The sequence below is a fragment of the Salvelinus alpinus genome, chromosome 2, assembly GCF_045679555.1.
Source record: "Salvelinus alpinus chromosome 2, SLU_Salpinus.1, whole genome shotgun sequence".
NCBI lineage: Eukaryota > Metazoa > Chordata > Actinopteri > Salmoniformes > Salmonidae > Salvelinus > Salvelinus alpinus.
The window spans coordinates 115,036,537-115,059,059 of NC_092087.1; the positions used below are offsets into that span (position 1 = coordinate 115,036,537).

A 22,523-nucleotide genomic window follows, 5' to 3' on the forward strand; every position below is an offset into this window, starting at 1 on the left:
CCTAGTTAAATAAAGGTTAAATATATTTAAAACATGTAGCTTCATTACACCGTTACACTGGCATACAAACTCAGTAGCACAGAGTAGATCATCCATATGACCTTGGGAAATAGTGCATTGTGGGTAGTTTAGAAGATTTCCCGAAATAAGTAAAAAAAATATGTAATAACGCAAAAACATAACTGTTTGTACTTATAGGTAACCATATCGTGACTACAACTAGCTTACTAAGTCTTTAACAACACTGTATTGTTACACTGGTGAGTACAAACTAATGCTCCCTACACTTTAACTTGTTGTCTGAAGATAAAATATACATTTTACTCAACTGCGTTACCCATTCCAGTCAGCAGATGGCAGTCTGCGACTTTAAGGTTATGCTGTTGGTGTGACGTATAACCTAGTGGACGGAACGCTTCTTTCAACAGTAGCAACAGTTAGTCACCCACCTCGGTAGCTTGCTAGACAAAATAGCCGAACCAATATATCTCTTTAGACGCTTTAGTGTATATTAGCCACTGTGTTTTAAACCCACTTCTATCGTCTAGTTAGTTATCCGATTTAATTTCATATTTACGGTGTTGTGGTTATTAGTCAGCTAGCGGGCTGGTTAAGTTAGCATTAGCCTAGCTAGCTAACATCCCCGACCATGCGGTCACTAAGCTACTCTCCTGCTAAAGGAGATGAGGATATCACAGTAAAACAAGAAGTAGAGGATGAGGCCGTTACTGTGAAAGAAGAGGAAGACGCGTTCAGAGTGAAAGAGGAGGAGGAAGAGATGACTGTTACATCGAAAAAGTTGGAGGAAGAAGAGGAGGAAACTGGATATCTGGGCCCGGTTTCCCAAACACATCTTAAGGCATCCAATGGTTCTAACGATGAATTTAGCCATAAGATGGTTTTGGGAAACCGTTCCCTGATTAACACTAGTAAGTACTGTCTTAAATACAGAGGCACAAACTCTGCGGTTGTTGAACTGATGTTTGGTGTTAAAGGGGAAATCTGCAATTGATACATCCATATTGTGACTTTTAAATGATTTATTTATAGCCATTGATTCTTGAAGAATATAACACATGCCTCATGAGCTTAGGTCAACTGTTTACCCCATCAGAACCCCAAATAAGCTTTTTTTACTACAATTTTTAGAACCAATGTAAAGCAACACTGTATCGCCTCAACATGGTTAAAATTATAATGTTGATATCATTGATGGTCAGTCCTTGCATCCATAGGTCTGTCTTTCTCTAGTTACATTTCTCCAACCCCATAATCATTTTATTACCAAAACAGTGGTGGAATGACAGATTTGTTATTGTTTGAACTGCAGATTGCTGGGTTGTGTGGGTTTTTTAAACAGCAACAAAATGGCTGCCCAGAGACTTGGTTTGGTAAACAGCTGAGGGATGGGGGAAGGAGAAGTGTAACCAATCAAGTGCCGAATGGTGAAAGGGCAAGAGCTGGAAATGTTTTACGAAAATACTTTGAGGAACTATTGTCATTCGCAATTGATTTCATTAAGACTTTGTTTACTTGCTGTTTGAGGTGAAGAAAAAATTACTTTGAGAAGCTCCACAACTCATTAGTGGTGGTGCGTTAAGACAATCAGAAATACTATCAGACATCCCCAAATGGGCATATTTATAGGCAGGTAGACTAATCCTACTTCTATATGCGCAATCAGGTGTGCATCCTTACTCAACATTGACAGGAGTGTTTCAAATGAAAGACAATTTAATAAATTGACAAAACTGGCATATCTTGCGGGGTCAGGTCTGGGTGGTCTGCCAGGGGCCGTTTCATTTAGTATCCGTTTGGGTCAGCATTATGAAAACCTAGTTTCCCTCCTTCAGGGAACAGTAGTTATAGTCAGCTTATGATAAACTTCAACGTAAATTCTGGATCTTGCTGTCGGACAATTTTGACAGTCAAATTACAAACATCACGACATGCAACAACAACCAAAGTGCTTCTTCATTCATTACTCTGGTAAAGACAGTTATGCCGTGCTCCACGTTGGATCCAACATCCCTAACAAATTGGTGTTTATAATGTTATTGTCTGCTTGATTTACTGTAGGGTCTCGTTAGTCTGTTTGGGCACAGAGATACTTAGCTCATAACTGTTCCTTGATGGATCGGCTATTGTACAACACACAGAGCTATTTTCCTTTATTCAGGACATTTAGAATGACAACCCATTACAGAGTAGCCTAGTGGGATTATTCACAAAATTATCTGGTGACCAGGTTATGAAATGTCACGACAAAGACATTTTAGTTTCCATGTTTCATCTGAAATATTAAATTGTTTATAGTCCTAGGTCCATGTTATTGTTAGGTGAAAGTTATGGGTTCTACAGTAGGTCTATGTTATTGTTAGGTGAGGTTATGGGCCAATTTGTCAAACACTTAGTGTACAAACCCTCATTGTCAGGCTGATGGCGAAGCCAAAGAACATTTTACTGGTTGAAGTGTTTCAGTATAAAGCAATAACACACACATATTAAGCAGGAGATTCAAATGAGCCTTAGAGTTATATTCCAAAGTAATGTGAAATGCACTCATAAGCACCCTGGAACGGGAGGCTATTATTGCTGTCAGCCTATGAGAACTCCCCTGAGTTTTCGCCCACAGTGGTGAATTAGTGAATAGACACCAGAGGTTAATGTGAGTTTCCCTGAGTAGCACTCCTGATCTTGTGCTGTAATATTCAGAATACATTGTGAAAAACTAAAATCTTTGCTCACCATTTTTGCTCCAGGCAGATATAGTACATCCATCACTAGTGGTTTCCTCATTACCAGATATACTACACTCATAAATAGTGGTTTCCTCATTACCAGATATACTACATCCATAACTAGTGGTTTCCTCATTACCAGATAAACTACATCCATAACTAGTGGTTTCCTCATTACCAGTTATACTACATCCATAACTAGCGGTTTCCTCATTAGCAGATATACTACATCCATAACTAGTGGTTTCCTCATTACCAGATATACTACATCCATAACTAGTGGTTTCCTCATTACCAGATATACTACATCCATAACAAGTGGTTTCCTCATTACCAGATATACTACATCCATAACTAGTGGTTTCCTCATTACCAGATATACTACATCCATAACTAGTGGTTTCCTCATTACCAGATATACTACATCCATTACTATCGGTTTCCTCATTAGCAGGGAGGAGTTTCTGCAACCAAATTGCGTGTGCATCGCCCTCGTGCTGCAATTTTATTAAACACAGAAAGGGGCCTATATTGGAGACCAAACGTCGTCTGGCACACTGCTTAGAGTTTCAACAACTTGAATGACTTATTTCTAGCCGACAATCATCGATGTTACTACTAATGTGAAAACAAGACAAAATATCACTATTGTTGCTATCTTGACTGTCTTAATTGTTAAATTTAACAGACGTCAATTGTTGTACAACTTCATGGGTATGCTCTGGGCATCACCTTTTACCTCAAATAAACAGTGGATTTCTGCTGTTGTGGGCATTTAACCATCTGTATGACTTTGTTGTTCACACAGGAGAGATACGGGACTATCGTGGATCCTCTGGGGAGCCTCAACAACATCATGATGCTGACGAGGCAGAGAAGAGTCTCTCCAGATCAGAACATGTCAAGAAACACCAGCGGAGATCCACAGGGAAGAAATCTCACTGCTGCTTTGACTGTGGGAAGAGATTCACCTCCTCAGCAGGCATTATAATTCATCAGAGAATCCACACAGGAGAGAAACCTTTTAGCTGTGATGAATGTGGGAAGAGTTTTACTAAGTCTTGCAATCTGACACGACACCAGAGAACACACACAGGAGAGAAATCTTATACCTGTTATCAATGTGGGAAGAGTTTTGTTTCATCTGGCCTTCTGACTGTACATCAGAGAATACACACAGGAGAGAAACCTTATAGCTGTGATCAATGTGGGAAGAGTTTTACTCAGCTAAGCAACATGATAACACACCAGAGAACACACACAGGCGAGAAACCATACAGCTGTGATCAATGTGGGAAGAGTTTTACTCAGCTAAGCAACATGATAACACACCAGAGAACACACGCAGGCGAGAAATCTTATAGCTGTACTCAATGTGGGAAGAGTTTTAGCCAATCAACCAGCCTGATATCACACACAGGCGAGAAACCTTATAGCTGTACTCAATGTGGGAAGAGTTTTAGCCATTCAACCAGCCTGATATCACACCAGAGAATACACACAGGAGAGAAACCTTATAGCTGTACTCAATGTGGGAAGAGTTTTAGCCATTCAACTAGCCTGACACGACACCAGAGAACACACACAGGAGAGAAATCTTATATTTGTGATCAATGTGGGAAGAGTTTTACTCAGCTAAGCAACATGATAAAACACCAGAGAACACACACAGGCGAGAAACCGTACAGCTGTGACCAATGTGGGAAGAGTTTTACTAAGTCTTGCAATCTGACACGACACCAGATAACACACACAGGAGAGAAACCTTGTAGCTGTGATCAATGTGGGAAGAGTTTTACTCAGCTAAGCAACATGATAAAACACCGGAGAACACACACAGGCGAGAAACCGTACAGCTGTGACCAATGTGGGAAGAGTTTTACTCAGCTAAGCAACATGATAACACACCAGAGAACACACACAGGCGAGAAATCTTATAGCTGTACTCAATGTGGGAAGAGTTTTAGCCATTCAACCAGCCTGATATCACACCAGAGAACACACACAGGAGAGAAACCTTATAGCTGTACTCAATGTGGGAAGAGTTTTAGCCGTTCAACCAGCCTGATATCACACCAGAAAACACACACAGGAGAGAAACTCTTTAGCTGTGATCAATGTGGGAAGAGATTTACTCAGCTATGGAACCTGATATCACACCAAAGAACACACACAGGAGAGAAAACCTATAGCTGTGATAAATGTGGGAAGAGTTTTGTTCCATCTGGCGATCTGACAGTACACCAGAGAACGCACACAGGAGAGAAGTCTTTTAGCTGTAATCAATGTGGGAAGAGTTTTGTTCCATCTGGCGATCTGACAGTACACCAGGAAACACACACAGGAGAGAAGTCTTTTAGCTGTAATCAATGTGGGAAGTGTTTTGTTTCATCTACTGGTCTGACAATACACCAGAGAACACACACAGGAGAGGAACATTTTAGCTGTGACCAGAGATAATCTGATTAAAGATATCTGATCAAATATTTGAAAATACATACATGAAGGAGTTGATTCATGATATCAATGAATTAATGTCACAATGTAGAATGTTAACACTTTGTAGTAGGAATATTTGAATAATGTCACAATGGAGAAGCCTAAATGTTTTAGCATGATTTTAGCATGATATGGATATCAGCCTCAGGGGAAAAATCCAGGCTCTGAAATGGAAGAATACTATGTATGAGTTTTAACAAAAAGTGACTAACAAGAAAAGAGTTGTGTTCCACTTACCACGTTGGCGACCCATTTGAATCAAAATGCAACACTTCAGAATGTAGCGATCTGTTTTCTACAAGTTATCCTCTAACCAGGGATGTACACATTATTCCCAGGTTTCGTGTGGTTTTTGAGCTGTTAGTTTTAACAGGATGTGCAACCTCATCTCCCTCCTCTCGGCACAATTGATTTCAACATGATATCGATGAATAATGACAAATAAGTGTTGTGTTCCTTTGTTTAGCGACCCCTAGATTTAAATGCATCACTCCACAATGTAGCTGACTGTCTTCTGCAGGTTGTCCTCTTACCAGTGAGCTAAATGATATCTCCCATTTCCATGTGTTTTTTTAGTTGTTTCAACAGCAAGTACAACCTGATTTCCCCCCTAATCGATATCAGTGATTTATTTCTACTTGTCAAAACAACAGCGTTTTTGGTGCTTGTGTCCATGGTGAGGACAACTTGGTTTCTGATTTTCTCGAGGTTGGGCAGTCAAAAAGATTTGTGTTTTGTGTTTAGCCAGTGCGTTCCATGGATCACAAATTATTTTGACTTTCCGTATTAGAGATTAGTTTTGTTTGGGCTCGTGAGTTTTAGGAAGACTTGAGTTCTAGAAGCTAGTGAGTTTTAGGAAGAGAAAAATACACGTTATTTTTCTTGTTTTTAATTGTTGATAGCCAGTAGACACCATGTTTATATTGGTGAAGGTGAAGCATTGTAGTTGATTATAATGTGAAATGGAAGTTGTTTTCTGTTGGTAGTGAGCATTCTCTTAATTAAGGTGTTAGTCTTTGGTTTTCCCATTTATGTTTTGAGGTTGGTCTTTAGCTCGTTAGCACGTAGGGCGCACTGATTGGTGTCACCTCGTGAGTCAGTATGTGTTACACCTGTGCTGGCTTGTCCATCTCGTTAGTGGGAAGGTGTTTCACCTGAGCTGGTCCAGGTTCTATTTAAGAGTGTCTGGCCCAGTGCTCCATTTGTCTTGATAGATGTGGAGCGTCAAACCTTTTTGGTTTGCTTCTTGTCTTTAAGTTTGGTGTGGGTTTTTCTTTTGTTTGCCTCTTCTTGGGCAGATTTAGTGGGTCTCATGGTGGGTGACTTTTATGTCCCAGTTGTTGTTACTAGTCAACTTTCAGTGGACACTGAGAGCAAAACTGCAACATTATGTTATAATACTTTTATTGGATCAAATGGTGGTTTTATGCAACAGAATAGAGGGTTCTTAGAACTATTGTGTCTGTGTGTTCTACTGGGGATGGGCCTCTGGGAGAAACATTGACAGGAGATTTACAATGTCTTTTGGGTGATAAAACCTAAAGAGACCACATTCCAGAGCATGAGTTAATGTTTCTGTTCTATATGGTACCAGGGAGAGATGACCCCAGGGCCAGACCCTGGTCTCTACACAAAGAGTACTGTTTTTACAGCAGATACTGTCTGCTGAGAATTATCAATATTTTTCATACAAATCTTAACCTTGTGACCCGTTCTGTACATCTGTTGTTCGTCATGTAGGTTGAAAGGGGTGTATCTTGGCTGTAAAAGACCTTTGTACTTTTGTCCTGTGGGTCGACCAGCCATCATTATCGTAGAGCACTCAAATGATGCACTTTGTATGTGTGCGTCTTCTTGACCTGCTCCCTTATTAATAAGTGAATAAAGATATAGTTTAAGAATATCTCTGACTTGTGTGATAAGTTTGTCTCATTTGATATGAAAGAAATTAACCACATTTGGGGATGTTAATCTTCACTTGGTGACGCTTCTGATGACCTGGGTAAATGGTACACGAGGGATCCCTCAAACTTGGGATCTCAGGGAGACCACACTTTGGGAATGGAGCAGATGGACCCACCTTTGATCTGAAAGGCAGCGAGCCGAGTGGATACCACATCTCAAACCTAGTTTTAAAAAGAGGTGAACGAACCACGCAAAGTGTAGTTTTTATAAAAGCCTCGCAGGCTCTGAGTGTATATTCCTGTGTGAGGGGGGAACTTTGGAGGTGTAAACAGGAGGCTCTGAGTGTGTATTCCTGTATTTTTCCAGTATGAGAGGAGTTGCTAGATTTATTGAATAAACCTTTTTCCATAAAGTTTGTGAACCAAGGTGGCTGACCAGCTGTTGATGTTGAAGAGTCCCGTTCACTAGATTATACGTCACAGTGGCAGTATCACCTGAAAGACGCACATCGCCATCTGCTGACTGGAGTTGGTATCGCAGTTGAGAAAATACTTTCAGACAAAAAGCTAAAAAGAAACTGAGAAAAAAGAAAAATAACCTTTTGGGGTTCATTTTTTAAACTCCCTGTCCTCCCTCCCTCCATTGTAAAAACATATTTTAATAATAATAACAATATTGACAATATCGATTTAAATAAATCATTGATTATTTAGTGGCACCACAAATATGAATTAATATTTACAAAGAAATTTACCAAACCAAACACATTACAAAATTGCAACATTTCTGCAGACGTCAGACCATAATCAATAATACATTTACTTTGTATAGTGCTTTTCATGACATTAAAAAATATATAAATAATGATGTACAATAAAAACAACATACATTAAAAATGAATCATAGGTAAACTAACAATATTGTAGACTTGATGCTAAATACAGATATTTCAGCTTTAGTGTGTATATCGTATCCACTTAGTTATGTTAGTTAGTTTTCCATCTTTATGACCGGCCCTGGTAACTTCACCCCAACTTCTCTTCTCCCAGAACACAGTAACTTAACAACATAAGTGTTTTTCTGACATTTTGGGGAAATTTAAGGGAAAATAAAAAATACAGCCGTAGCAGAGCCCCAAGTCCCATGGGGACGTCCTCGAGGGCGTGGATGTTCTCCCCCATCAAAGGCCAGCGGGATTTCACTCTCATGGTGAAATGGATTTCCACCGATGTGCAGTAAAGGAGTGAAGGGCGGTGAAATCTGTGTCAACAAAAGTAAGAAAAGATAATTTGCACACATTTGTATGCTAATAGATTTCAGTTTGTATTGACTGCTATGTAGGTTAAATGTACACTTCAAATGCAGCTGTCCTACAACATATCTGTACCTTCTTCTTGATTCCAATTGCATTGTGTCCATGTTCTGTCCTATAAGAATTTCAAAGGAAGAGAAAATGTGTCAAAGAATAGTCTTACAAGCATTTAAATATATATATTAAATAAATATTGAAAGATAAATGGCATCGACATACAATGTAATGTAAAATAGAAGAACATATTGAAGAAGCACTAGCCAATACAGTAATGCCATACTGTAACAGTACTGCCATACAGGCTTAATATCACATTTCAAGATATCTTGTAAACAAATTGTTCAATATTTTATCAGGCTGACTTGAAAGATTATACGCAACATTTTGCTGAGTGGCAAGACTGTGTTTGGATTCTGAAGGGCATTTATACTAAACAGGTAGTCTAGACACTGTATTAATACCATTATGCATTTGAATCCCATCTACAGCTACCATCTAAGATATTAATTTCCCTCCAGAAGGGGGCGGACATGTAACGTTTCCAAAATGGGATAGTATTGTCCATGTAACGTTTCCAAAATGGGATAGTATTATCCATGTAACGTTATGCCCCTTGTGAGTTAATAGTATTGCATGCTGTAGCAGGCTATATAAAGAGGAAGACCTCCATTGACGATTCAGTGGTTCACAGAAAACCATCATTGTCTTCGTTATTCAATATTATGTTATATTATTATTATAATAAATTTTTTCGAGACATATTCAGAGCCAAACATCAACCCAACTTAACCTTTTTAACTGTTGTCGCATCCAAACTTGTCACCATCGTTTTCAGTTGTAATTGCGAAGTTCCCGGAAGAAGTCCAGCAACAACGGAGGTTCCTCGATGAACCCACCTTCTAACAAGTTCTTTGAAGAACCTTTTGGGGCTGTTTTTCATTGAGCAAGAACCCTACGGTTCTTAGGGGATCTGAGAACAACTCCAGTTGAACCCTTCATTTTTAGAGTTGTAGTCGGCTCTATTTACTCTCAGATTCAACACATGATGATTAGCATCAACGATCAAGTCAGCTGCTGCTGCTCCAATACAGTATGAGGTGAGACGGTGAACTGATGTTGAACCGGGCAGTCAGCTGCTGCTCCAATACAGTATGAGGTGAGACGGTGAACTGACGTTGAATGTTGAACCGGGCAGTCAGCTGCTGCTGCTCCAATACAGTATAAGGTGAGACGGTGAACTGATGTTGAACCAGGCAGTCAGCTGCTGCTCCAATACAGTATGAGGTGAGACGGTGAACTGAAGTTGAACCGGGCAGTCAGCTGCTGCTGCTCCAATACAGTATGAGGTGAGACGGTGAACTGATGTTGAACCGGGCAGTCAGCTGCTGCTGCTCCAATACAGTATGAGGTGAGACGGTGAACTGATGTTGAACCGGGCAGTCAGCTGCTGCTGCTCCAATACAGTATGAGGTGAGACGGTGAACTGATGTTGAACTGGACAGTCAGCTGCTGCTGCTCCAATACAGTATGAGGTGAGACGGGGAACTGATGTTGAACTGGGCAGTCAGCTGCTCCAATACAGTATGAGGTGAGACGGTGAACTGATGTTGAACAGGGCAGTCAGCTGCTGCTGCTCCAATACAGTATGAGGTGAGACGGTGAACTGAAGTTGAACCGGGCAGTCAGCTGCTGCTGCTCCAATACAGTATGAGGTGAGACTGTGAACTGATGTTGAACTGGGCAGTCAGCTGCTGCTGCTCCAATACAGTATGAGGTGAGACGGTGAACTGATGTTGAACTGGGCAGTCAGTCATTCATTCTGTACTATGAGTCTATCAAATAAAATAAAAATGTATCTTAGAGTGAAATGCTTATTTCCAAGCTAGACTATATACAGGGGGTACCGGTACAGAGTCAATGTGGAGACCATATACAGGGGGTACCGGTACAGAGTCAATGTGGAGACTATAAACAGGGGGTACCGGTACAGAGTCAATGTGGAGACTATATACAGGGGGTACCGGTACAGAGTCAATGTGGAGACTGTATACAGGGGGTACCGGTACAGAGTCAATGTGGAGGCTATATACAGGGGGTACAGAGTCAATGTGGAGACTATATACAGGGGGTACCGGTACAGAGTCAATGTGGAGACTATATACAGGGGGTACAGAGTCAATGTGGAGACTATATACAGGGAGTACCGGTATAGAGTCGATGTGGAGACTATATACAGGGGGTACCGGTACAGAGTCAATGTGGAGACTATATACAGGGGGTACCGGGACAGAGTCAATGTGGAGACTATATACAGGGGGTACCGGTACAGAGTCAATGTGGAGACTATATACAGGGGGTACCGGTACAGAGTCAATGTGGAGGCTATATACAGGGGGTACCGGTACAGAGTCAATGTGGAGACTATATACAGGGGGTACCGGTACAGAGTCAATGTGGAGGCTATATACAGGGGGTACCGGTACAGAGTCAATGTGGAGACTAAATACAGGGGGTACCGGTACAGAGTCAATGTGGAGACTATATACAGGGGGTACCGGTACAGAGTCAATGTGGAGACTATATACAGGGGGTACCGGTACAGAGTCAATGTGGAGACTATATACAGGGGGTACCGGTACAGAGTCAATGTGGAGACTATATACAGGGGGTACCGGTACAGAGTCAATGTGGAGGCTATATACAGGGGGTACCGGTACAGAGTCAATGTGGAGGCTATATACAGGGGGTACCGGTACAGAGTCAATGTGGAGGCTATATACAGGGGGTACCGGTACAGAGTCAATGTGGAGGCTATATACAGGAGGTACCGGTACAGAGTCAATGTGGAGACTATATACAGGGGGTACCGGTACAGAGTCAATGTGGAGGCTATATCAGGGGGTACCGATACAGAGTCAATGTGGAGACTATATACAGGGGGTACCGGTACAGAGTCAATGTGGAGACTATATACAGGGGGTACCGGTACAGAGTCAATGTGGAGACTATATACAGGGGGTACCGGTACAGAGTCAATGTGGAGACTATATACAGGGGGTACAGAGTCAATGTGGAGGCTATATACAGGGGGTACCGGTACAGAGTCAATGTGGAGGCTATATACAGGGTGTTACGGTACAGAGTCAATGTGGAGGCTATATACAGGGGGTACCGGTACAGAGTCAATGTGGAGACTATATACAGGGGGTACCGGTACAGAGTCAATGTGGAGACTATATACAGGAGGTACCGGTACAGAGTCAATGTGGAGGCTATATACAGGGTGTTACGGTACAGAGTCAATGTGGAGGCTATATACAGGGGGTACCGGTACAGAGTCAATGTGGAGGCTATATACAGGAGGTACCGGTACAGAGTCAATGTGGAGACTATATACAGAGGGTACAAAGTCAATGTGGAGACTATATACAGGGAGTACCGGTATAGAGTCGATGTGGAGACTATATACAGGGGGTACCGGTACAGAGTCAATGTGGAGACTATATACAGGGGGTACCGGGACAGAGTCAATGTGGAGACTATATACAGGGGGTACCGGTACAGAGTCAATGTGGAGACTATATACAGGGGGTACCGGTACAGAGTCAATGTGGAGACTATATACAGGGGGTACCGGTACAGAGTCAATGTGCGGGGGCACCGGTTAGTCGAGGTAATTGAGGTAATATGTAAATGTAGGTAGAGTTATTAAAGTGGCTATGCATAGATAATAACAGACAGTGGAGGGGGGGGGGGGGGGGGGCTTCCTCTGACACCGCCTGGGATAGAGGTCCTGGATGGCAGAAAGCTTGGCCCCAGTGATGTACTGCGCTGTACGCACTACCCTCTGTAGTGCCTTGCGGTCGGAGGCCGAGCAGTTGCCATACCAGGCAGGGATGCAACCAGTCAGGATGCTCTCGATGGTGCAGCTGTAGAACCTTTTGAGGATCTGAGGACCCATGCCAAATATTTTCAGTCTCCTGAGGGGGAATAGGTTTTGTCGTGCCCTCTTCACGACTGTCTTGGTGTGCTTGGACCATGATAGTTTGGGGCCCCTGTGTTGAGGATCAGCGTTGCGGATGTGTTGTTACCTACCCTTAAAAACCACAAGAAAAATTCAATTTCACATAAATAAGGATATTTAATATTTTCATGTTCAGAAGTCAGAACTCATCACCTGCTATGTAAAAGAGACAGAAGAATGCACAATGGTCAATGCTATCCGGGATCCTTGGGACATCCCTACCCTAAACCCTAACCATAACCATTTTAACTGTCAACTTCAACAGGCTAGGGACATCTCAAGGATGTATTTCTACCTGAAAATACATGATCTAAGTGATTGATAGTTGGTATTCAGCAGTCATAAAGCCTTATTTACTTTAATGAACTACTAAAATAGTGATTTTGTCAGACAGCATAGACAGCAGCTCTACACTTTATTGACTGACTGATCCTTCCATCCCTCCTCAGCCTTCCTCTCCTCTGAAGACCCAGTGAGGGTGGAGCTCAGTCAGAGAGCTGTTGAGGGACTGGTTAGGAAGAACACTTCTACAGCCGGAGGTGAGAGGTCACACAAGTTTTAGATGGTAAATATTTATGTTCACTTACCTGTTCATCACAGAAGCAAAAGGTAATATGTTCCATCATCCATGTTTATTTACATTAGTGCAAATTGTCCACTGATACTGGTGCAATTTCTCACCCATTTGGCTGTATGAAAGTTAATTTCCCCTCAGGCACACACATTTGTTCTTTGATATTATGAAGGTAATTTGTGTAGAATGTACTTTCCCCCACATCTCTTTACATTGCTTATGCATATTTGATGGCCTGACTGCGTCAAAGGCTCATCCTGTTAGATCTGAACCTAATGGAGCTTAGTGTGATCAGATGACAGAAGTCACATTTAGGTGCCAGGTGTAACTGAGGCCATAGATGCTCCATATCCATTACTTTGAGTGTTATATAGAATATGACTAAATGTGTTTCTTTGGGGTTTAACTACACCAGCATGACTAGTATCTATGTGGACCCTACTACAGTTTAACCAGCTCAGCTATAGACTACACCAGCATGACTAGTATCTATGTGGACCCTACTACAGTTTAACCAGCTCAGCTATAGACTACACCAGCATGACTAGTATCTATGTGGACCCTACTACAGTTTAACCAGCTCAGCTATAGACTACACCAGCATGACTAGTATCTATGTGGACCCTACTACAGTTTAACCAGCTCAGCTATAGACTACTGCTTTCAGCAGGCTGGAAAAGTGGGATTGATACTGTTTTTCATACTAAAATGGACCAAGAGTCTGTTGATTGGTCAGTCATTGGATTAATTTGTTTTGCAATATGTTCAAATCAAATCAAGCTTTATTAACACAGCACATTTCAGACATGGATGCAACACAATGGCTTCACAGGAAAAAACAAAAAAAACTATGAAAATAAACAAATGTTTAATACACAAACATAAGAGGATAAAAAACAGAATAACTGAAAAACTAAACTTAGTAACAACAACTGGGACCTAAAAGACACCCACCATGAGACCCACTAAATCTGCCCAAGAAAAGGCAAACAAAAGAAAAACCCACACCAAACTTAAAGCAAACCAAAAAGGTGGAGCAACTAAAGGTGTGTCTCTCCACATCTATCAAGACAACTGGAGCACTGGGCCAGACACTCTTAAATAGAACCTGGACCAGCGCAGGTGAATCACCTTCCCACTAAGGAGATGGACAAGCCAGCACAGGTGTAACACATACAGACTAACGAGGTGACACCAATCAGTGCGTCCTACGTGCTAACGAGCTATACGTGCTAAAGACCAACCTCAAAACATAAATGGGAAAACCAAAGCCTGTAAAACCTTCCCCCTTAAGACAACAAATATATCCTATATTTTTGTTGGACAAGTTTGCTCACCACCAACAGAAAACAACTTCCATTTCACATTATAATCAACTACAATGCTTCACCAATATAAACATGGTGTCTACTGGCCGTCAACAATTAAAAACAAGAAAAAAACCTTTCTAGATAATAATATACAATCGTATTATTTTTTTACATCCTTTTTCTTTCAATAGAATCCTAAAACTCACTAGCTTCTAGAACTCTCGTCCCCTTGGAACGAGCCCAAACAAAACTCATCTCCAATACGGAAAAAACGTGCAGTCAAAATAAATTGTGATCCATGACAAAGCATTGGCTAAACGCAAAACACAAACAAGCAAAACACAAACATTTTGACTGCCCCCCTTGAGACAATCAGCAACCAAGTTGTCCTTACCACAGACATGTCTAATTTCAAGAGGAAACTCCTGCAATATCCGTAGTAACTTTCCACCTCACTGCAGAGCTTCTCTCTCTTTTCAGGGTTCACTAGATAGGCATGTTGTTGGATCGGGGCCCAGTCCCCAATGTCATGCTCTAGTACATTTGGGTTGGCACATCTGAGAATTAACCCTGATATTCTAAAAGCAGGGAAACATTGTCAATATAATTGTACCAAAAAATGTCAGTTGGTTGCATGAATAAATATCACTACTAAATGTTACATGAAATGTAAACATGAAATATTTGGTTGCAGTCATATTTTCAACGTCTTTTCAATTACATTTTGCTAGGTGGGATAGCCCCAATGTCAAAACACAGTTTAAACGTGTCCAAATCAATAACCAATATGCAGAAACAGTTTGGGATAAATTGAAAACCTAACATGTGGTATATACACAAACATCTGCCACAATAATTGTCTTTTTTAAAACAAGCTCCTTATAAAGTGCATAAGCACCAAAAACACTGTTGTTTTGACAAGTAGCAATAAAGCACTGATATCGATTAGGGGGGACATCAGGTTGTACGTGCTGTTGAAACTAACAACAACAAAAAAACATGGAAATGGGAGATATCTTTTAGCTCACTGGTTAGAGGACAACCTGCAGAAGACAGTCAGCTACATATTGGAGTGATGCATTTAAATTTAGGGGTCGCTAAACAAAGGAACACAACACTTATTTGTCATAACTCATCGATATTATGTTGAAATCAGTTGATTCTGGGAATAATGTGTACATCACTGGTTAGAGGACAACTCTTTTTTTGTTAGTCACTTTGTGTTAAATCACATAAATAATACTCTTTCAATTCAGAGCCTGGATTTCCCCCAATGAGCCTAATATCCATATCATGTTGAAACCAATTGATAAGGGGGCAAACGTTTAGGGTTCTACATTGTGACATTCTGACTGACTGACTGCAGAGTATATTAATATACTATATATTAAAACATTCTACATTGAGACATTAAAATACTCCTACTACAATGTTAAAACATTCTACATTGTGACATTATTTCATTGATATCATGAAACAACTCCTTCATATATACATTTTCTGATATTTGATCAGAGATCTTTTATCAGATTATCTCTGGTCACAGCTAAGAGGTTTCTCTCCTGTGTGTGTTCTCTGGTGTACTGTCAGATGGCCAGATCGAACAAAACTCTTCCCACATTGATCACAGCTAAACGATTTCTCTCCTGTGTGTGTTCTCTGGTGCACTGTCAGATAGCTAGATGTAGTAAAACTCTTCCCACATTGACCACAGCTATAAGGTTTCTCTCCTGTGTGTGTTCTCTGGTGCACTGTCAGAGAGCTAGATGTAGAAAAACTCTTCCCACATAGATCACAGCGCGGATTCTCTCCTGTGTGTGTTCTATGGTGTATAGTTAGATAGCTAGAAGAAGAAAAACTCTTCCCACATTGACCACAGCTAAAAGGTTTCTCTCCTGTGTGTATTCTCTGGTGCACTGTCAGATCTCCAGATTGACTAAAACTCTTCCCACATTGATCACAGCTAAAAGGTTTCTCTCCTGTGTGTATTCTCTGGTGCACTGTCAGATGGCTAGATTTAACAAAACTCTTTCCACATTGTGCACAGCCATATGGTTTCTCTCTTGTGTGGATTCTCTGATGAATTTTAATGCCTGATGAGGTGGTGAATCTCTTCCCACAGTCAGAGCAGCGGTGAGATTTCTTCCCTGTGGGTCTCCACTGGTGTTTCTTGAGGTGTTCTGATGTGGAGAGACTCTTCTCTGCCTCTTCAGCATCATGTTGTTGTTGAGGCTCCCCAGAGGATCCACGATAGTCCCGTATCTCTCCTGTGTGAACAACAAAGTCAGACGGTTAAATGCCCACAACAGCAGAAATCCACTGTTTATTTGAGGTAAAAGGTGATGCCCAGAGCGTACCCATGCAGTTGTACAACAATTGATGTCTGTTAAATTATTTTACAATTGTCAGTCAAGACTCAAGACAGTCAAGACCTAAGCAGTGTGCCAGACCAGACGACCTTTGGTCTCCAAAAAAGGCCCCTTTCTGTGTTCTGTGCTAAAATTGCAGCACGAGGGCGATGCACACACAATTTGGATGCAGAAACCGCTAGTTATGGACGTAGTATATCTGTCTGGAACAAAAATGGTGAACAAAGATTTTAGTTTCCCACAATGTATTCTGAATATTACAGCGCAAGATCAGGAGTGCTACTCAAGGAAACTCACATTAAGCTCTGTGTCTATTCACTAATTCACCACCGTGGGGGAAAATCAGGGAAGTTCTCATAGGCTGACAGAAAAAATAGCCTCCATTTCCAGGTTGCTTATGAGTGCATTTCACACTACTTTTGGATTATAACTGTCAGGCTCGTTATGATTTTTCCTGTATAATATGTTTGTGTTATTGTCGCAAATCAACTGCTTTATATTTTTAAAACACTTCAACCAGTAAAATGCTCTTTAGCTAGCTTTTCTATTAGCCTGACAATGAGGGTTTGTACACTAAGTGCTTAACAAATTGGCCCATAACTTCACCAAACAATAACATAGTAGGGGTCGACCCATTATGATTCTTCAATACCGATTATTGGAGGACCAAAAAAGCCGATACCGATATTTTTTTATTATATATATATATACACTGCTCAAAAAAATAAAGGGAACACTTAAACAACACAATGTAACTCCAAGTCAATCACACTTCTGTGAAATCAAACTGTCCACTTAGGAAGCAACACTGATTGACAATACATTTCACATGCTGTTGTGCAAATGGAATAGACAAAAGGTGGAAATTATAGGCAATTAACAAGACACCCCCAAAAAAGGAGTGATTCTGCAGGTGGTGACCACAGACCACTTCTCAGTTCCTATGCTTCCTGGCTGATGTTTTGGTCACTTTTGAATGCTGGCGGTGCTCTCACTCTAGTGGTAGCATGAGACGGAGTCTACAACCCACACAAGTGGCTCAGGTAGTGCAGTTCATCCAGGATGGCACATCAATGCGAGCTGTGGTAAAAAGGTTTGCTGTGTCTGTCAGCGTAGTGTCCAGAGCATGGAGGCGCTACCAGGAGACAGGCCAGTACATCAGGAGACGTGGAGGAGGCCGTAGGAGAGCAACAACCCAGCAGCAGGACCGCTACCTCCGCCTTTGTGCAAGGAGGTGCACTGCCAGCGCCCTGCAAAATGACCTCCAGCAGGCCACAAATGTGCATGTGTCAGCATATGGTCTCACAAGGGGTCTGAGGATCTAGTCTACCTGGTTACACATATAGAAGTAGGACTAGTCTACCTGGTTACACATATAGAAGTAGGACGAGTCTACCCGACAACACATATAGAGGTAGGACTAGTCTACACAACAACACATATAGAAGTAGGACTAGTCTACCTGGTTACACATATAGAAGTAGGACTATTCTACCTGGTTACACATATAGAAGTAGGACTAGTCTACCTGGTTACACATATAGAAGTAGGACTAGTCTACCTGGTTACACATATAGAAGTAGGACTAGTCTACCTGGTTACACATATAGAGGTAGGACCAGTCTACCTGGTTACACATATAGAAGTAGGACCAGTCCACCTGGTTACACATATAGAAGGAGGACTAGTCTACATGGTTACACATATAGAAGTAGGACGAGTCTACCTGGTTACACATATAGAGGCAGGACTAGTCTACCTGATTACACATATAGTAGTAGGACTAGTCTACCTGGTTACACATATAGAAGTAGGACTAGTCTACCTGGTTACACATATAGAAGTAGTACTAGTCTACCTGGTTACACATATAGAAGTAGGACTAGTCTACCTGATTACACATATAGAAGTAGGACTAGTCTAACTGGTTACACATATAGAAGGAGGACTAGTCTACATGGTTACACATATAGAAGTAGGACGAGTCTACCTGGTTACACATATAGAGGCAGGACTAGTCTACCTGGTTACACATATAGAAGTAGGACCAGTCTACCTGGTTACACATATAGAAGTAGTACTAGTCTACCCGACAACACATATAGAAGTAGGACTAGTCTACCTGATTACACATATAGAAGTAGGACTAGTCTACCTGACAACACATATAGAAGTAGGACTAGTCTACCTGTCCTGAGCACGAATGTAGGCCTATAAATGTGCCCATTTGGGGATGTCTGATAGTATTTCTGATTGTCTTAACGCTGCACCACTAATTAGTTGTGGAGCCTCTCAAAGCACATGTTTTCTCACCTCAAACAGCAAGTAAACAAAGTCTAATCAAAATCAATTGCAAATGAGAATAACTCCTCAAAGTATTTGAAAAATATTTCCAGCTCTCGCCCTTTCGATAACCACTCGGCACAAAAGGGAAAAACGTAATGCGCTGATCCAGTGGAAATGTCAAAACACCTGATTACTTCTTATCCCTTTCACAAATAGCCTACAGCTGTGTCGGTCGAGAACTCACAGGCACAGGAAACTGAGGGCCCAGAATATTTTATACAATGTTGCAAGTTCGTTATAGCCAGGCCATGTGATTTATAGGACAGTTATTTGCAATGTTTTTATTTGTTGGCTTTATGTAGGCTATTTTTTACATAGTTGGCAATGGCAATAAAAGTTACTTTTAGATTTGTATAATTTTCATTTAGATAGAATGTAGATTAATCACAGACAATGATTTTGAGATACTATTATAAATGAAATGAAACTGTTCCAGTAAAATGAACATATGAAAATCATAACTGGCACCAGATCAGTAGAAATGGTAAGATACATTTGCACTCCAAATGTAGGTTGCCGACTGCTTGTGTAGCCGATTACCAGCAACGTCAGAATGTATGAAGGACAGCAGGAGGAGGTGGTTCAGGAAGAGTTTATTCTATTCTGGTTGGGCTATATTGATGTAATGGCAAGAAAATAAATTGGCTGAAAATTATACAATGACTTATCAACAACTCTAACAATTTGACTACAGGAAATCTACACCGGCAATTCTAGAATATACTATATAGCCTCGAAACCTGGTTAAACTATCATTATGACATCATGGATGACTTCTAGAATATACTATATATCCCAGAAACCTGGTTAAACTATAATTATGACATCACGGATTAATTCTAGAATATACTATATATCCTAGAAACCTGGTTAAACTATAATTATGACATCACGGATTAATTCTAGAATATACTATATATCCCAGAAACCTGGTTAAACTATCAATTATGACATCATGGATGACTTCTAGAATATACTATATATCCTAGAAACCTGGTTAAACTATAATTATGACATCACGGATTAATTCTAGAATATACTATATTTCCCAGAAACCTGGTTAAACTATCATTATGACATCATGGATGAATTCTAGAATATACTATATATCCTAGAAACCTGGTTAAACTATCATTATGACATCATGGATGAATTCTAGAATATACTATATATCCTAGAAACCTGGTTAAACTATCATTATGACATCATGGATGAATTCTAGAATATACTATATAGCCTAGAAACCTGGTTAAACTATCATTATGACATCATGCATGGCCAGTCCTTGTATTCATAGTGTAGTGAATTCAGGGGGAAGCCCTGAGCTGGACTCAAACCTGGGTCCAGCGACTGTCAAGCCAACACCTTATAACTGTTATGCCAAGATGTCTGAACTTCTTGACGAGGTCGCTAGGTGTTGGATTACGGTTGATACAATAGCTTTCTCTATGAATTTGAGAGTGGTTACATTTCTCCAGCCCCCATCCCTCAGCTGTTTACAAACCAAGTCTCTGGGCAGCCATTTTGTTGCTGTTTAAATACTAGGTTGTCCCTTTAAAAAAGCCACACAAGAATCAATCAACCAATAACAAAGTTGTAATTCCACCACTGTTTTGCTAATAAGATGATGGATGGGGGTGGAGAAATGTAACTACTTTCAAATTCATAGACAGACCTATGGATGAAAGGACTGACCATCCATGATATCAACATTATAGTTTTAACCATGTTGAGGCTTTACAGTGTTGATTTACATTGTTTCTATACATTGGAGTACAAAAAATCTTATGCTGGGTTCTGATGGGGTACAACAGATGAACTAAGCTCATGAGGCATGTGTTATATTCTTCAAGAATCAATGGCTAGAAATAAATAGTTTAAAAGTCAAAATATGGATGTAGCAATTGCAGATTTCCCCTTTAACACCACACATCCTTCCAGTTATCTGCGGCCAGTGACTGGAACGAATTTCAAAAATCGCTGAAGCTGGAGACTTATATTTCCCTCACCAACTTTAAACATCAGCTATCTGAGCAGCTAACCGATCGCTGCAGCTGTACATAGTCCTCTGTAAATAGCCCATCCAATCTACCTACCTCATCCCCAAACTGTTTTTATTTACTTTTCTGCTCTCTTGCACACCAGTATCTCTACTTGCACATCATCATCTGCTCATTTATCACTCCAGTGTTAATCTGCTAAATTGTAATTCTTTGCTACTATGGCCATTTATTGCCTACCTCCTCATGCCTTTTGCACACACTATATATAGACTTTCTTTTTTTCTACTGTCATTGACTTGCTTATTGTGTTATTGGCTTGTTTATTGTATGTTATTCCATGTGTAACTCTGTGTTGTTGTCTGTGTCACACTGCTTTGCTTTATCTTGGCCAGGTCGCAGTTGTAAATGAGAACGTGTTCTCAACTGGCCTACCTGGTTAAACTATCATTATGACATCATGGCCTACCTGGTTAAACTATCATTATGACATCATGTCCACCTGGTTAAACTATCATTATGACATCATGGCCACCTGGTTAAACTATCATTATGACATCATGGTCACCTGGTTAAACTATCATTATGACATCATAGCCACCTGGTTAAATAAAGGTGAAAAAAATAAAAAATAAACATCAGTTCAACAACTGCAGAGTTTGTGTCTCTGTTTTTAAGACAGTACTTACTTGTGTTAATCAGGGACCGGTCTCTCAAAACCATCTTATGGCTAAGTTCATCCTTAGAACCATTGGATGCCTTAAGATGCGTTTGGGAAACCGGGCCCAGATATCCAGTTTCCTCCTCCTCCTTTTTCGATCTGACAGTCATCTCCCCCTCCTCCTCTTTCACCCCAAAAGCTGCATCCTCCTCTTCTTTTACTGTAAAATCCTCCTCCCCTTTGAACGCGTTTTCCTCTTCTTTCACTGAAACGTCTTTCTCTTCTTCTTTCACTGTAACAGTCTCATCCTCTACTTCTTGTTTAACTGTAACAGCCTCGCCCTCTAATTCTTGTTTTACTGTGATATCCTTCTCTTCCTCCTCCTCTTTCACCAGAGCTCCTTTCTCCGTCCAGCAGTCCTCCTCTTCATTAACAAGAGAGTAGCTTAGTGACCTCATGGTTGGAGATGTTAGCTAGCTAGGCTAATGCTAACTTAACCAGCCCGCTAGATGAATAAAAACAATACCGTAAATATGAAAATTATGAAATTAAAAAGGATAACTAACTAGACGACAGAAGTGGGTTTAAAATACATTGGCTAATATACACTAAAGCGTCTAAAGAGCTTTATTGGTTCGTCTGACGAACTGTTGCTGCTGCTGAAAGAAGCGTTCCGTCCACTAGATTATACGTCACAGTAGCAGCATTGCCTTAAAGTCGCAGACCGCTATCAGCTGACTGGAGTGGGTAACGCAGTTGAGTAAAATGTAAATTAAAATTTC

The 22,523-nt window shown here is 40.7% G+C and overlaps 2 protein-coding genes across 2 annotated transcripts in view; one reads left to right on the forward strand and one right to left on the reverse strand.

The window, feature by feature from the left end:
• Positions 1–22,523, reverse strand: part of LOC139548778 (zinc finger protein ZFP2-like) — a 497,157-nt gene that overhangs the window by 259,034 nt on the left and 215,600 nt on the right. The window lies entirely within an intron of this gene.
• On the forward strand, positions 441–7,093 carry LOC139547905 (zinc finger protein 271-like). Its single transcript, XM_071357080.1, has 2 exons — positions 441–929; positions 3,550–7,093. The coding sequence occupies exons 1-2, from the start codon at positions 650–652 to the stop codon at positions 5,199–5,201; spliced, it is 1,932 nt and encodes a 643-aa protein (XP_071213181.1). The 5' UTR covers positions 441–649; the 3' UTR covers positions 5,202–7,093.

Bases quoted from the DNA above. Each gene is read 5' to 3' on its own strand.
- LOC139547905 (XM_071357080.1), top strand. From the start codon at position 650: ATGCGGTCACTAAGCTACTCTCCTGCTAAAGGAGATGAGGATATCACA. The intron at 930-3,549 runs GTAAGTACTGTC...TTGTTCACACAG, and splicing joins CCGTTCCCTGATTAACACTA to GAGAGATACGGGACTATCGT.